The 18,108-nt window shown below is 38.5% G+C and overlaps 1 protein-coding gene across 1 annotated transcript; it reads right to left on the bottom strand.

Annotated features, from left to right (window-relative positions):
• Window positions 1–205: 205 nt before the first annotated feature.
• Window positions 206–15,389, bottom strand: LOC110063305 (sorting nexin-27-like). The gene is made up of 15 exons (XM_020770274.2): window positions 15,085–15,389; window positions 13,517–13,745; window positions 13,098–13,172; window positions 12,091–12,208; window positions 11,107–11,180; window positions 10,882–11,001; window positions 10,004–10,082; window positions 8,883–8,992; window positions 8,320–8,370; window positions 7,415–7,504; window positions 6,235–6,384; window positions 5,318–5,446; window positions 4,973–5,032; window positions 4,322–4,408; window positions 206–3,793 (listed from the first exon to the last, which is right to left on the bottom strand). The coding sequence occupies exons 1-15, from the start codon at window positions 15,321–15,323 to the stop codon at window positions 3,671–3,673; spliced, it is 1,734 nt and encodes a 577-aa protein (XP_020625933.2). The 5' UTR covers window positions 15,324–15,389; the 3' UTR covers window positions 206–3,670.
• Window positions 15,390–18,108: the final 2,719 nt, after the last annotated feature.

The following is an 18,108-nucleotide window of genomic DNA, read 5'->3' as shown; positions in this document are numbered from 1 at the left end:
CATCCCGAACTGAGGTCATCTCCTTTACTTACGACTGAATGAAGCGGTCTGGAAAGCAGAAGCCCTGGGCTCTAGCGAAACGTCCGCTGACTGACAACGCAAGGAAAGGAGAGGCAAACTTAAAGACAAAACCCCCACCGAAATGGGAGATATTTTGTGCGGGAAACTTAATTTAACGGATAACTCACAACCAAGCATGAAAACGTTGCTTTTGTTATATTTACTGTTTCATCGTATATTGTTTTCATGATAAATTCGTATTGTAAAACACGATACGACCACTCATCTAACTACGCTACAAAACCTTTCTGGCTCTGACCATATTGAACAACAAATGCTATCAAGATTCAGACCTGAACTGAGCAATACTTCGTAATGATGCAATTCCACTAACCATCCTATTTTTATCAATGGCACACTGAAAGCAAACACGACACGACAGACTTACTGACTTGAATTTACCCGCAGAAAAAACAGGACTTAAGTGGAAATCTCAAGACATTTTGTCGCGGCTGAATGCAAGTCTGTCAAACGTATCTTTCAAAAGGGCCCAACAAGCCAACGATGAACCATCAACGACTGCAATCTACAAGTACGGTCCAAGCTGGACAGGTTTGTTGGTCTTATGTAGTAAATATATGTACAAAAACTGACTTAAGCTAAATTCTGAGGTGAACTGATTAACAGTCCTATGGCACTATTGCCAGTAAAACGGGGCAGAACCACGAGTCATAAAAAAGTCCTTTGACAGTCTTACCACAGTCGTGCGATTATCGTGCGACTGTCGTACCGTATAGCAGTCGTACGGCAATAGTCGTTGCAGTCGTGCGAATGTCGTACCACAGTCGTACCACAGTGGTGCGATTATCGTGCGACAGTGGTGCGATTATCGTGCGACAGTGGTGCGATTATCGTGCGACTGTCATACCGTATAGCAGTCGTACGGCAATAGTCGTAGCAGTCGTGCGAATGTCGTACCACAGTCGTACCACAGTGGTGCGATTATTGTGCGACAGTCGTTCGATTATCATGCGACTGTCATACCGTATAGCAGTCGTACGGCAATAGTCGTAGCAGTCGTGCGAATGTCGTACCACAGTCATACCACAGTGGTGCGATTATTGTGCGACAGTCGTTCGATTATCATGCGACTGTCATACCGCATAGCAGTCGCACAGCAATAGTCGTTGCGGTCGTGCGACTGTCGTACCGCAGCGCGTAATTAGGGAGTTTAGAGAACTTAAGTAAACCACGACGGCAACGGTAACGAGAACGCCACAAAACAGTAGGTTAAATCGGTAGAACAATGGCTGTGCACGTGCGTTAAAAATCTTTGTACATTTCTTTGCCGTCCTCTGCAAAGCGTGAAATGACTAAGTTCTGCGTATTTTGGAGAACGCGAACGACGGCGGCTAGCGTGTCGTATTTCAATTTGGAATTGAACGCTGGTGTTACATATTTAGCTTGAGCAAGTTCTGAGACAAATAGGCGCACTGAACAGATCCAGACAATTATAATTCGAAGGTAAAATATAACTTATTTTTTGCTAGGCGTTGTCCTCGGGGTCGCCGCATTGCTTAAGTTATGTTTAAGAAAACCACGACGGCAACGGGAACGACGCTAAACAAAAGGTTTAATGAGAAGAGCACTGGCTGTGCTGAATTTATCGCTGAGTCCCAGATTCAGTTTCGTGATAGTTTTGACAATGGGAAACAAGCTAAATGACTTTTGAGTAACACAAGATTGATAGGTAAAATATAAAGTCATTTTTTAATCGACGTTGCCCTTGGCGTCGCCGTCGTGGTTACTTAAACTTCGTAATGATACGGCTGTTGTACCACAGTCGAGCGATAATCGTACGGCAGTCGTATCGCAATCGAGCGATAATCGTACGACAGTCGTATCGCAGTCGAGCGATAATCGTATGACAGTCGTATCGCAGTCGAGCGATAACCGTACAACAGTCGTATCGCAGTCGAGCGACAGTCGTATGACAGTCGTATCGCAGTCGAGCGATAATCGTATGACAGTCGTACGGACGTCATGTGATAATCGTACAGTAGTCGTGCCAGTCTTTCGACAGTCGTATCCCAGTAGTCCACAATGTTTCGCCACAGTGGAACCTAGCTGAAAAAAAAAATCAGTGCTAAACAGTGTTTCCACATATTTTTACTGTACAAAGATCTAATATATCATCTAATTCTATGATTCAACAGATTTGAGACCAAATTAGGAATTCCACCTATTCTTTTTACTAAAATATAAGTTATGACACTCGATAAATTCTCGCGTTTAGCAAACACGCTTAAACTCTCTGGCGAATTTCTTTTCCATAGGTTCCTCTGTGGTACGCCATCAGAGCTTACAAAGTAATCGTATTAATTCATTATTAAGATTTAAGCCCCGTTCCTAAACTCCACATTATATACGTATATAGCAGGAGGCAAGCTTCCTTGCAGCTTAATACTTAATGCTGCATTTTTAACTAAAACCTTATCTTCAACAGAAACTTGATAACTATGAAAGCCTTGGAGTATTTCTGCTTTGTAGCTATTCAATTCAATTTTTTTCTAAATACAGTACACTATCAAGATTGCTTGCCGAATAAATTAATGGCTGTTAGAAGCCTACCTAAGGAAGACACATCGGAGCTACTACACATTCCATATCAGTTCTTATTATCTAATTACATGATTAAATTTACATATCTGCCAAGATTTCCATTATGCGTGTGATTACATTATTCCCACCCAATCAGAAACGAGTTCATCATTTGAGTCACCTATGATCAGTCACAATGAAACCAACCATTGAAAAACGCAATTTTTAGTGCAAGTCTAGATTTGTCTGGGGAAAATACATACCGTTTCTATAGAGTGAAAAGTCTCATGTTTAATAAAAGACACCAAAAAATGTTCGATTGCAGATCAGGAAAATGCCATTTAAAATCGATTTGCAGTCTTTTTTTTCGTTCATTCATGTTATGCGAGGTGTGTTTCTACCCACATCGCTAAAGTAGTTCCTTTTTCGATGATCGAGTGTTCACATTTGTTCCAAACGCGACATCTCGAATCAAGTGTAATTTAGCAACATTACAACATGAAAAAAGTACTTTTCAGAGTCCTGTTCCATTTGTTGTTTGCATCGTCATGCAAACAATTAAAGAACGGAAACCCATTGAAAGTACTCCCTATCAAGTACAAAGTCCCTCCTCTCCTTCCCACTAGGGGAACTACCATCTAAAGGTGAGTGGAGAAGTAGTCACACCTATTACGGGTTAAAATTCATGATTGAGACAAGTCAATTTAAAATGATCACCGTCAGAGTTATCTTTGTGTCTTTTCGTTAATTAAGCTTGAAAAAAATATGGAGAAAAAATATTAAGATATATGAAAGGAAGTACTGGTTCCAAAAAACAAGGTACAGGTACTTTTTACGGGTTCCGTTCAAAATTTCCGACGGCCACCCCAATTATTTTAGGCAGACGGGTGGGGGAATCAACATCTCACGCGTTACGAGAACTTTTACCCCCAGTTGCGACACACGCGACCTAAAATCAGGTTTCCATGTGCACACAACTTCATTTGGATTGCTGTGGGATTCCACGGCGAGAAATAGCAGTCTGAAAAGAACATGAGCTCGACAAGCTTCCAGTTCACTAGCTCACAGTCTACAGGTCCTCGTCGTCGATTGTGTAACTGAGCTTCTTGGAGGATGTCCTTGGCACTGAAAATTTATTATTCTTCGCAGATGGCTTTGTGTGGCTCTTTTGGGTAGAAGCGGAATCGATGGTCTGAAGAAAAAGAAGGCAAGTACCCCGACATTAAAAAGAAAATGCTAATTTGTATTTTTTGGGTTTAATTTCTACAATTCTTGACTAAATGGGACGCGTCCCCGTTGTCTGACAAAGAAACAAGGTTAACAACATCGTCTGCAAGCAAAAAAACAAATAGACTCTTTTCTCTGCTTCGCTATAAGGTGGCTTACTTTGCACGTATGTAAATAACTACAAGTCATGCTGTACTTTGGCGAGCCCGTAACAAACTGACCGGTTAAGTCAAAAATTCGCAATTATTCTCAAAAACGTCAAAATTGTAAAGGTAACGACACCAATTGGCGCGTATTCTGCCGCGTAGAAACTAATAATTATTGGTATTTGTTCTTCCCACCCGGATCAAACTTTCTGGTCAACAGTTACACCGTAGAACCACACAGCTTAGCAGAGTGACAGGACAGGAGGGAAGGGTGTAAATATTTAGAAGAATCCAAATAAATCTGTCAATAGCTACATTAAATAAGCAAAGCAATGTCATTTCTATACCGTCTCCTGTGAGTCTGTGTTCTCATTGGATTCTTCTAATGGACTGTGCCCTCCCATTCCACCAGGATACAATGGTAAAATTCCGTCCTGTAACAAGACAATTGACGAATAACCCGTCCAGCTACAGCAATGGTAGACTTACAGTACTGGTAATCTACTAACCTTTTTCTCCCTTTATAAATGTCTTATGATATTACATTTTAACTGGTTATGGACAGCGGTTTAGGACGCCATCACATTTTACCAAAGTAGCATGAACAAATGTTCAAGACGTTAACAAGTAAAAAGATTAAAGTAACTACCATTTACTAAGTAAAAGAACTACGTCACGTCACGTTCGTTCAGTTCTTTGGGCGATGCTTATCAAATTTTCTTCAAATCAAGGGTGGAAACCTCCATGTGATATTTTACTTCGGCAGAAAAACACTAAACGCGACTGCCCATGAGACTACACGACCACGATAGACATTCCTAAAAAAAGGCGTAACGTTCTGGCATTCGGTTGAATACTTCGGTAAGGACACCTAAGTCAGCTGTGTAGAGATATAATGGTACGTTTTCAAGTCCAAAATGTCAGTTTTATTTCTGGATTCTCTGAAAATTGATGTAAAATGGCACAAAGCTTGGCTAATTAGCGGGTTTGACTGTTACCTTTTTATTCCATTCGTTCTCGGTCATGACTCTGTCCACACATGCGTTCATGAACAGAAACTACAAAGAAAAGCGAGTTAGAAGGAAAGTGAGCCCTGTACAATAACTACAGCAAGATTGTGGAATAAGGACAAGTGTGCAATGGCGGTCATTACCGAGGGTTAAGAGTCAAATTGATCATAAATTATATTAAAAATATACGTTCAACTCATGATTCCTGGCGAAAACAATGTACAAAACGTAACTAAGTTCCCACTCGCCATCTCGGAAAAGCATTCATACAAATTATAAATATATACCAATCTCAGCCTATTTAATTCAAACAAATACGAAATGTATACGTACATATTGTGAATATATTTTCACCCATCTGGGTTTCTTGTCTCCTCTGCGATACTCAAAACAAAACGCCATTGCCTCGGTATCAGCCTCCCACTGCGTCACTTCCTCCCAGTCGAATGTATGTTCCTGTTCCTGTTACACAAACAAAGCCATAACTAACGGACTACAAGCTAAGAGACTTCAAGAGTAACTCGTGACTACAAACAAAAAGACCCAATGACTAAGCTAGCGTCCACACTACACCGGAGAAATTAGAAAACGCAGCTTTATTTCTACGGTTTGGCGGGCCTACCGTCCACACTAATCCGGCACGAAAACGGAGCTTTTCGAAAACGATCTTCAAACCGGAGGAATTTGAAAAAGTCGGCTTTTCGTTTTCGTGCGGACGGGAAACATTTTGAAAACGGGGCTTTTCGAAAACGATGTAGTAATGATAACAATGTGATTTTCCTGACCGAGTTTTCCTAAAACACAAATCCAAAATGACCGGTGATTGTTGCGTTTTTAAATTCTTCCGGCGTAGTGTTAACGGAAAACACTTGATGCGTTTTCAGAGGGAAACCTCGTTTTCAAATTCCTCTGCGTGGAGTGTAGGCGGGACCTAATTTAAGGACTACAAGAAAAGAGAATCAGTAGGGAATTCACGGACAACGCTGGAACATTAAGACCTAAAGCTAACTCATAGACTGTAGCAATAGAAACCCAGTGACTTAGGAGACGCAAGCAAAGAGATCAAACAGACATGTCCTACCTAGACACAGCTGCCATTAAGCTCGCAAAGGTAAATGATTTGAGAAAACTAGCTTGGGAAGTAAAGCTTGCATCCTCGAAAGGAAAAGTCCCCCCCCCCCCCCCCTCCGCCCCCCATCTAAGCCTGCGATATGCCCTATGTATACAGACATGTCGTAGAGCACACTGACCTGTTTATCGCCCTCTTTAGAACATGCTTGTAGTCGGAAATTGCTTAGACTGACTGAAGCAATAACGTGACCATTTCTTCTTGCATCACATGCACAATGAGGAAACACAACAGTTCCATATCCCTCAAGCGTTCTGGCAACATCAAGGTACTGAGGAGAGTAAAGCAACGCTAACATTTGCTCTGCAATTTCAATTTGCTTTATCAGAACGACATATCAATCCCTCGTTTCCTTTTTGTTTTGTGTACACGTCTATTCCCTCTAGTTGCCATAATCTAGTCTGGAACAAGCCGTAAACTAGTCTGGTATATCATGGCATTGGCACAGCTAATCCTAGTAGTGCTGCCAGAATACAGGAAATTTGTCCCCATCACATGACCTACCCAGCTCGCTTAAGTCTACCGTACCTCAGTAGTAGGTCATCTGACTGTTACCATAGTGGTGAGAGGCTAATTTTATTTAACTGTTAATTTTAGTTTGTCTTGTGTTAGTCTCATGATCATCCATGGTTGTCCAATAGTCATGATCAACCCACACGGGTTCTCCACCAAGATTGCTGGACAGTTAATGGATGGCTAACCCGCTTGTGCAAAGAGGAACCGAGAGTTTAATGGACTTCTATGGTTTTCATTCTTTGACCCACAACGTCTCCTGATTCTGCTGATGCTAATGATACTACCTATGCCTATACCGAAGTTTCAACGAATGTCAGAAGACTGTCGAAACATGACCGTCAAAACATGACTATCGCAAGAACAATATTTGATTAAAACTTAAGAGAACCTAGACAGAATGAACAACAAAACTTAGTTACCGGCAAGATTTGTGGGTGAACTTGACTTTTGGACAGACATGAATGATCACAAGACTAACACAAGACAAACTAAAATTAAAATCTAAAAAATATGAAATAAACTTAGCTTCTCAAGACAACAATAGGTTTACCTCAGACTTATTCTTCTAAGAATGACTCGCACGTTTTTGTCGCGAGTACCAATATCTAGTTTCCCATTATAATACCACTACATTTTCAAGAAGATGGGTGGTAAGAATAAATCAAATCATCAACTACGGGATATTGTCTTGACAAACTATCAAATTCTCATAACTCACAATAAACAAAGTGTAAGGCAATCAGTACTTAAGGAGATTTCAGATTCTTATTTCGAGTTTCACTCACCTCTTTCTTTTTATTCCCTGCCTGAAGATCTTTAAGTTTTTGCAAGTTTTTTCCTGGTGACAGCTTTCGTGTTCTTAAGTCACTTACTGCCTGTGATTAAAATGTCATCACAGTGTGTTTTGGCAATTTGCTTAAACTGAATAAATGGTTTGAAAGATAGAACATATTCTCTGCCTCTGTCGTGGACAGTTGAAACACAAGTGGAGACTTGACATAAAGAGAACACTGATGGTGTGGAAGCAATTGCCAACCACTCATCTGAGTTCTCTAAAAACATTCACTGATACAAATTACTGTAACTCTGAAGAAACAAGACAAGGAAAAGACACTGTGTAAACATGAAAGAACCACATGAATACACAAAACCAGAGTGATGCAAGAAGTTCTTTTTAACAATTAGACTCATAGCCCGCAAGGGCAAAGGGTCTAATTGTTTTAGTATCATCCAACTAGTCGGACAGAAAAGGCAATAATAAAGTTAGCAAATGCAAGTTGAAGAAATATTTATTTGGGAATAAAACGAAAGAAAGTGTCACACTCAATTGTGCCAATTTTGCTTCTTGAGGACTATTACTAATGGTCCTCTAGTAGCGTAGCCAATCAAAATGCAGAATTTGCATTAGTCCACTAGTTGGGTAATAATAAATAGCAATATACAGTACTCAGACAGTAGAAGTAGGAAAGTCTGTTAACTTTAAGTCCCACTGTCAGGATATTATATTTTGAACAAAACATGTATGGATGTCTCTAATTTCACATGTTTCATATGTTGAAAAGGGAAAACTAAAGATTGAATTAAGTCCTAACTTAACATAAAATCTTTTGAAGATTTAATGTTATGTCAATAAAGTTATGTTAAGTTAATTAAGTTAATAATAAAGTTTATTACTTTATACTGTAGATACCTGGCTATAGAGAAGGTTTACTGCATTGTCATCATGGTTCATCAGTACTTCCTGTCAAGCCACATAACAATTCCATTCAGAATGCTACTTTTAAATGCACTCCACAATATCTTAGGGGATGGGCTCTCAACTTTCATAAATTTGAAATAACAGGAAATAAATAAGCCAGGGCTATTGCATATTTATTCTACATTTGTCACATTCAATGTTCATGATCTCCTTTAATATTGAGTTTTTATATCGGATAGCCAAGCATCATTTTGAGGTCTTCATCAATAAATTGAAAGGTAATTTTCTAAAATGCAAAAAAAAATACTTAAAGAAAATATCAGCACAGCTCCTTGAGATATCATAAGTAATATCAGTAGCTTCCTGTTTTGATCAGGCAACGTATCGTCTATTTTCATTTTTATTATTATTTTTGTTTTACAGTACATTCTTATTGCCAATATGATCAATTGAAGTCCCTGCCTGCCAAGCCAAACACATTGAATGTCTTGGACATACCACTAATTAAAATCAAATAGACACAAGTCTGCAGAGAAGCAGAATCTAGTACAAACCCTCGCTAGAGTGAAAATCCACTTTCTCAAGGCAAGAGAAGTTGTTGACAGTGCAGAATAAGTTCGTATGTACACATTGTGTGGGAACTCCTTACTCTCAAGTTTTCGTTCTAGAAAAAAATAAGAAAAAATAAGACATTTGAGAAAACCAGTGAGAAACTGTGAAGCTTGGTAAATTGACCAGTGTAGTGCAATTTGACAATTTAAAGTTGATGAGATAAGAGAAGAAAATATCAGCACACATAATTTCTTGTTACAACTCTGACACATTGTTAAGGACACAGGTGAGGAGAATATACAAGTACATCATCAACCGGGGATGCTACAATGAGCAACAAAAGTGTTGCATCACTTTGCAACAAAATTCAATTTTCAAGTGTCTTGGAAACTTTTAACCTCTTCCCCACCAAGCAATGTCGAATTTTCTATTTCTAAGACTGCACAGACCACAACGCCTATACAACATTGAATTGTGGGGCTGGGGGTATGAGAAATAACATGAGATGTAAATAAACTACAATATGAGGTTAAAAATTGAAAAGTGTCCTTTTCTAAAACTGTCTCAACTACTTTTGTCACTTATTACAGCATAATGTACCACAAATTCTGAGAACTACCACCACCCAATGATTACCACCGATTAGGAAAAAAAGCAATTTTCTACCAGAGTAGACAAATTTTACTGTCCAGAAAACAAATTAATAATTTATTTCAACTCACCATAGAGACATAAATTTGCTTTGTTTTTTAATTGGCCATGAAACGGTGCCTAGTCTAATCAATAATGCTTGAGAATCAAAACATGCTGCAATCTTTAAGTAAAATTACCAGACTTTTGACAAGAAATTTATATCTTCCTTCACCAACTAAACTTCTAACATGTAGAAACCCTGAATTTACAAGAAATGTACTGAAATCTAGAAAGATCAAAGTACATTGCATCTATTTTAAAACCTTGGGACAGCAGCAGATTATTTAAGGAAAAGGTCTCGACAAAAGCAACAATACTGTTAGGGTTCTCTGTAAGCAAAGACCTCCAGTGAAAATTGCTATCTAAATTTGACGGAATGAAAATTATTGTTAGTTCATGACAATTTTACATGTTACTTCATTTGACTTACCAAAACCATACTCCATAATCTCAAAAAGAGCAAAATTTGGAACACACTCTTTATCCAGATTGAGCTTCACTGCCAAAGCCTTGAAAGTGAAGTTAATAAAAGAACAAGAAAATCATATTATCAAAATCCAAGATATGTCAAAATAATTTCCAGTATTCACTAGGGCATACAAAAAGTGATGGAGAGACGTGAATGAAGGCATACAATTTGATACTCAAATTTACATTGTAAGTGGCAAATGTAATATTCTAGTTCATAGAATAATAGATATAATTAAAATTACAATTAATGACACAAAAATAACTTCAGAAACTGCCAATTGCTATCGATACAAGAACTGTTCACTATGAATGGTGTCTCATACAGTGTATATATTCTAAAACCAAACTTGAAATGAGACTGACCTCATACAATGCCAATGTTTAAAATTTTGTCATTTTTTTTAACAAATACTAGTTAGCATCACTGGTAAGCTCTTCTTCTAGTTTTGCCTGATCACTCAGACTTCACCAGGGAGTTTTGAAAAGATGGCTAAAAGGAATGTTTTTCACTCCTAATCTATAGAGTACCTTCTAATCACCTTCCAACTAGGGTGTGAACAGCAAGCAACAAGTGAACATTATGTGCAGAATAGGACTAAAATTCTGCGCAACTGGCTCACAGATTTAACAGGTGGAATGTGATTTGTATTCTATAAATAAAAAGACCATCCAGGCTGACTGAAAATTTTAAAAAAACTAGTTTGCACACACTGCTGCACCAGATTTGCCTGGATTTCTAGACAAAAGCTGCCTAACACTTCAAAGACTTTTGTACTTCATAAATTGATTCTTTCACTATCAGTGCACATACAGTGTCAGGTTCTGCAGCAATTTTACCTGATATACTTCATCTGTTTTTTGACATTTCAGAACAGTCACAGTTGTGATTGAATCATCTGGTAAGAATACCCTTAACTCGACGTTCATTGTACCATCACTGTCATCTTCTTTCTCTTGCTAAAAAAAACAGAAGTTGCAAGTACATGTATAAGGATACTGTTAACAGGCAGGGACTAAACTGATTCACAAGTGTTTAGATCAAACTGGAGACATAACAAATACCGTGACATGGTTTTCTGAAAATTTCAGGAACTCTTCCATGATATTTGACTCCCATATTACTCTCACTGAATTCACTGCAACAAACATTACAAGCACATACTAAATAACTTATATTCAACAATACTATCAGACAGATAATTTATGAGCTCAACATTTTTTTAAAATGACAATCTGAAGCCTTGGCCAAATGGAGTCACAAGTAGCCACAACTTGCGTGGAGACTTGAGTTTGGTGGCTAAACTTTCTTGCAAGTACACGCAAGATGCAAAAAATCCATTTCAAGGCAGACATATCCTGTATTTCAATGGCTAATAGGTTGCTATAACAATGAATGGACATCACTCAGCTTATGTTGACTTGGGTTGGGTGGTCAAACAGTGAAAACCTTGCGTCAACTTGCGTACAAATTTGATCTTGACCAAAGTGAGCACAAGTCATAGCAATCCAGTGCGAGTGCATGCAAGGCCTTGCCAAATGGAGTCACAAGTAGACCCAAGTTTTCAACTTGTGTCTACTTGCAAATCCGTTTGGCCAGGGCTTTACAATTAATTTTCTACATAATTTATACATGTAAGCACTACCCTTCAACTTCACACTTAAACAAAGTTATGCACAGACTGAACTGTCATTTGAAACTTGCAGCTGCACATACATACTCACCAGTTTAATAATAAACTTTGTTTAATTTCATCAGGAATTAAATTATCCAGTACAATTTCTAAATCTTACTCCAAAACTCCAGAGAAACGAGATAACATTGACATTTTGTAGACCACCTCCAGCCACTGTGTTTAATGGCTGATATTGTGAGATACACGTGGCTCAGCCAATTAGCACTCACAGCATTTGTACTACAACTATACTGTTCACTTCTGCTACTGTATATCATTTTCATTCTGATTATTTCACCAACTAAGTTGAGTACTTGTGAAGAGTTTGTGGATGATACGATTTTTTCTCAACAGCAATGAAATCAAGTCTTACCTTGTTCAAGGTAAGCTTCTAGGCCTTTTCTCCTGGCCTCTAGTTGTTGATCAGACAAATGGAAAGGCCATTTTCCAGGGAACTTTGGGAACTGGTAATCTCTAAACTCCTTCTTCAGCTAAAAAAAAAAATAAAAACATTTTTTAGATTGCTTTGAAAGCAGCAATAAGATATCTTACCACAGGCTTCCATGCATCTCCGCAGGAATTAATTAGCTACGAAAACCAGTTGGCTTTTCTGGCCTTAGCAGCTCCAAAGTTTACCCAAGTCTTTATTTGTGTGTGTGTGTGAAGTTTCAGCTGATTTAAGTACTCTTTCAACCAGTGACATAAGATGGCAGTCCGCTCTTAGTTACAAAAGTGTTAATCATGCTAGGAAGATTTTTGGGGGACTAGTGAAAATTACATCATTTCAGGATAGTACGTCATAGTTACAGTTTGCCTAAAGGGTAAGTTCAAAAAAGGCTGTTCTTTGCACTGTTTGTCTGGCAGTGGGTTGCACTTATCATGTCAATAGAAGGTGTTCAGAAAGCATGCTCAGCTATTTGTGCATCACTGCTACAAGGTTGTCAACAAATCAGTTTTTCATGTTTAATTCAGAGTCAGATCAAGCACTGTCTTAAACAACACAGACTACCTGCCCTCAGAGCTATAAACTTTAATAGTTGGCTGGAGACTTTGCCCCTTTGTAAATCACACATATTCAACTTATGCTATAAAATTATTTGTTAATTGGTTCTCAGTGCACCTATTTCCCACACAATTAGTGCGCAATCACACAGGTGTCCAGTTACAGGTATCCCATGACAACTTTGTGTTGTATAGTTTGGAAACCTGTAACTGGACACCTACACAATTCACACGTCAGTTACATGTGCTTTCATGGCTTCCTTCGCAATGTTTCCCTACTTACTAAAAATTTACTTGTACACAAACACTACCATAAAATTATAACTCTTTGAATTACAACTGTCATGTACTTGAGAGACCTTTCATCAAGAGGCATACCTGGTAATGTAAATTTGAAAATTCTCTGTATCTTCTGGAACAAACGTGCTTGTCGTTAAAATATATATTATACGCCTGGAAAAAGAAATTCCTTTATCAATATATTAAGGGTCACAAATTGAAAGAAGTTATGGCCTTTTTTGTCCAGATGATTCTTCACTGAGGTACTTGAAAACTGAGTTGAAACAAAGCTGCAATACAATTCAATCTCTTATTTTTACTCTAACATAAAAATTAGCCTGTTAGATTTTTTGGTTTGCTATTTTGTCCTTGACCATGCACAAAACACAATGGGTGCTCTCTCTAATCAACAGAAAAACTCAACTATGGTTCTACTGCGGGAAACTTTCAGATGTGATTACAGTTAAAGAAAACATGGTACAATTTACAGGAAACAAAATGCAATTCACATCTCTTACCATATATGTTTCACCATCACTAACCACTTGTCTTGTTTCAGGTATGGATAATGGGACGGATCGCTTATCAGAGTAATCGTAATACTCTCCTCCTGATGAACTCTCACTATCAAGTTTTTCTGCCTCTTGTTGACTAACAGATATCACAACTAGTGTTAATTTATCTCCACCTTTCTTTATCAGGTTCACTACATGCTTATGAGTGGCACCTTCCACATTTTCACCATTCCTACGAAAAACAGAGATGAAATTTACTATAAAAAATAGCTATGGAATGGGTTCTGTGATATATATATGTAAACCACCCAGGTGTATAAATGGGTACCAGCGAATTTAATGCTGGGAGGTAACCCTGCGATAGACTAGCATCCCATCTAGGGAGGTGTAGAAATACCCCTAGTTGCTTCATGCTACAAAAACAAGTGTCACACTGATGGGCCACTTGGCTCATATAAAGACTTTACCTTTCTTAATGCAAACAACGGAAACAAAAGATGGAGTGGAAAGTAATAAACCATATTCTTTGTCCCAATAATAGTTAAACATATATGGAAAAAAAAACATAGAACAAACTTCGTTACAGCGGAAAAAATTTAAAGGCACCTTGCCCTTTGGTGCATCAAGGTTTCACTGTATCACCAAACTGAAACAACAATCTTTCTCAAAACAGCAACCAGGCCTACCCAGACAATTAAACTTGGTAAATTACTACATGAAAGGGCTGGATTCATTTCATCCATGAAATATAAGATCAATAGGCCATTTCTGTGAGAGCTTGTGCCTGTTTTTCAATATGAGTCCTCATGCAAAACCATTCATATGAAAATGAGTTTGATTTGCATGAAAATGAACCTGTAGGCAGAACATAAACTTTCATATGAACAGTTTCGCACAAAGACTTGTTTTGACACAGAGGCAAAAGGCAACCCGGAAATGGCCTACTCTTACTCATTACCACAGTGCCCAAGTGGTATAAATGCAGAATTTTCAAACGTGATTGTCATTAACTTAACCAATGTGAGACTGCATTTATTTTTGCCACTATTTATTGGAGGAGCCCAGTCCACAAAGAACTATGAATTAACTTTTGACCTGTTTATCAGATTAATCTACCTCAACATCAGTTTATTGAATACAATTGGTTCCAGCTGACCTTGATCTTGAATAAAAATTTAACCCCATGCTGAATCGTAAGCTTGCCTGTGATTGTTACTAGCTATAATATGACAAGTTTACAAATTAAGCTTATAAGTCTACAAAAGATGCCAAAGAAAATATCGAAAAAGTAACGGAAAACAAAATTTTTAAAACGAAGAAAAAGTAAGCGAGATTGAGAGTTTTGTTTATTTTCTATCAGATAACAACTGACAACAGCTGGTAACTTCCGCAGCAGATGAATATTAGAGAACAATCAAACCTTAATTATAAATACGAGTAAGTTTAAGCAATGTAGTTGCTATTTACGCCGTAGTATCGGATAAATTGCAGTTGCGCTGATTCAAGTAACCATTTTTACCTCAAAACAGGAAATATTACTACGTAATTACACACAATTAACGCCTCCTTACACTTCAAGGATTCGGTCGCCGATCCGAACTCCTCCACTATGTGCAGGACCGCTCTCCAACACAGCGCTAACGTGTTGTAAAGGGGCATACAGTTCTCCATTAATAGACTTCAGTTGTCCTCCTTCCGATACCTGCCCACGTACGTTAAATCCAAATCCATTTTCTCCCCGGTGTAGCTCAATTAGTCGAGGCCCATAAGGATCCGCTCGACGACGTTCGGTTTCTTCTTCGTCCGCCATATTTGATTTGGTGATCACGTGACAGTGACCGTGACAGTGATAAAAATAGGATCAAATAGCAACCAAATTGCTTCCGGCTAAACCGAGGCTAGCCAAAAAACCTCTTCCAAGTTGAACAAGTATGTGTGTGGTGTGGTATGTTCGAGCGACAGTTCTATTCATTTTAAGGAGTGTGACAACGAGTGATATCCAGCAACCCCCGGCCGTGCCGTTCTTCGGTGGCTGCTTTTCAACTGTCGGGGTTTGCGCCGCAAGTCGTTGTGGCGTGAGTGAATTTTACCTAACACCCTCAGTTTGAGGGCTACTTCGCGTCCTATAATTTCTGATTCTTACAAAGAAGGTCGACCGGTAATACACAAATTTTTCAACGAGTAAGAAGACATTTATGTTATCTAAGCACGACGGCGACGGCGACGGCGACGACGGAGTCGCGCAACATGGCGGCATACTCCAAATAACAAGTTGACAGAGACATGTAGCCTTGGTTTACCGTGTACTTCTTTGATATTGAACATCCATGTTATGATCAATTAACACCTGTCAAAACAAGGTTGTTTTATTATACATCGAACGAAAAAAATGGAAGTCATGTTTTTGCTTCTTCACGGCAAGAAACACAAAGCGCGCAAACTTGACATGATTACCCGTGACCTTGAGTGTCCTTGACATGATATGATCTAATCTGCAGAGATGACGTCAAAAGCGCTGATTTAGAAAATTCACTGTATACGTACGCTTTCGACCAATCAGAAAAGAGATGGTGAGTTCAAGGTATAATAATCACAAAAGTATCACAAGGAATTCAATTACGATATTTGCCAAAATTACGTTGCATAAAATATAAAAGTTTGTATGGAGAATTTTGGCTATAAATAAAAGTGAACTCAAAGAATAAACAGATGGAGTAGTTTTCTATCACTAGTATCATTACGTCTGTTTTGTTCCACATATCCCACCATGTATGGGGCTACGTCGGATGGACACTTTAAACGTCTACAATTCAAACAATAAAATAAGCAGAACGAAATTGTATCGACCAGTTTTTGGATCTTCGACATCCCGTAAATATTTGCTGCTTTTTGCCTTCATTCAGCTGCAGCCGCCCTTCTTTGCTACTTAGGGACGACGACGACGACGACGACGACGAAGGCGACGACGCCAAGGATGACGCCTAATCAAAAATGAATTTATATTTTACCAGCGAAATTAGTGATTGTGTAGATCTGTTCAATGGGCTCTAAAGACGTGCTCAGGCTAAATATACAATGACAGCGTTTAACTCCAAATGGAAATACCAAAACTTAGCCGTCGCCGTTCGCGTTCTGGAGACTTCCGTAGACTATATACGCAGAACTTAATCATTTCACGTTGTTGTTTTGCAAAGGACGGCAAAGAAATGTACAAAGATTTATAACGCACGGGCACAGCTATTGTTCTTCTCATTAAGACGAAATCCGATAGAAAATCAAGCAATTTCAGTTTTAAGTGGACAAAAATCTGGTACCAGAATAATTTTAAGTATTTTACAGTCCTTTTCACATTTTCTCTAAGCTAAAGATATACTGAAATAGTTGCCTGAAATAGCACCAAAACCAATTTCCCATGGGAACGAGAGAAACTAAATTTCAAAGTTCCGAGAAATTGTGCAAACACAGGTAAAATTTCATCATCAGTTTCATTTCACCAGTACTTTCAAGTGTTTCATACGAAGTTCAACATTCGTTTTCCACGTTCGGTGTCGCTAGAAATGATTTGTTTTTGAGAAGATATTTAAAATAGTCGTACAGAAGTTTGCAATACGATGTAAATAATCTCGGTTCAAAGATTTTGTCCATTAGTTGGGACGTGGATTCCGTCTTAAACCTTTTGCTTGGTGACGTTCTCGTTGCCATCGTCGTCGTGGTTTGCTTAAACTCCCTCCAGCCGCTTTACTTGTACATGTACCTACATCTATTGTCATCAGCATCATCATCATCATCATCATCATCATCATTATTCGTCGTCGTCGTCATCACTCATCATTATGAACTGCATGGCGTTAAGACGCTACTGATAGTGAGAGAGACTTTTCAACTTTTATTTGAAAAAAGTTATGTATCCGAACTCTGTTTGTTGTGTGGATGTGTTAATTGTGACATTTTGACAGAAAATTCTCCTTGCATTTCATTATTTCAGTCACCTTAAAAAACTTCTATTATAGTAGTGCATATCGTGTGTTTAAAGTTCTGACAGCCTGTGAACTTGCGAAACGCTTGGCTCGTGGATAAATAAAAGAAATTAGTTTACGAACTACTTCAGTGAAAATTTGAAATGCATTTTCGCGTTAAAAAAGTCAAAGGCAGCGTAGCTTCATGTGGTTTGGCACATTCTAAACAGCTTTTGCACACAATCAGACACCACTCACGCGTTAGTATATTAGGAGTCGCCGCCCCATTTTAAAAGTAAATGAGTTGCTTTCAACTACTTAGAAAATCGTCTTTGGTTTCCATTGCATTTAACCCTATCACCTCTCTGCTACTGGTGGGTCAGATATTTGCGGCTCTCGCAATTAATATTTTTGCGCGCGTATTGCGCCGTCTGTGAGAAGAAATTTGCAATTTGATTTCATTATCCGGTAACTTCACGGTACGGTTATTTAGTTCTGGTCAGTTTAGTACATGTTCATACAACTTGTATATTAGCAATGCATGATCAACGTTCTTAGCCAAACCTCATTACACGCGAGTTTGGCGGGCATAGATCGGATTGAAATATAATTGCCTCGTGGCCAACTGACCAAGCACCA

Source organism: Orbicella faveolata, unplaced genomic scaffold (assembly GCF_042242905.1).
Source record: "Orbicella faveolata isolate gen_17 unplaced genomic scaffold, um_ofav_v1 contig_26, whole genome shotgun sequence".
NCBI classification, from domain to species: domain Eukaryota; kingdom Metazoa; phylum Cnidaria; class Anthozoa; order Scleractinia; family Merulinidae; genus Orbicella; species Orbicella faveolata.
The sequence above is the reverse complement of the archived record's forward strand: the minus strand, read 5'-3'. Positions and strand labels throughout refer to the sequence as shown.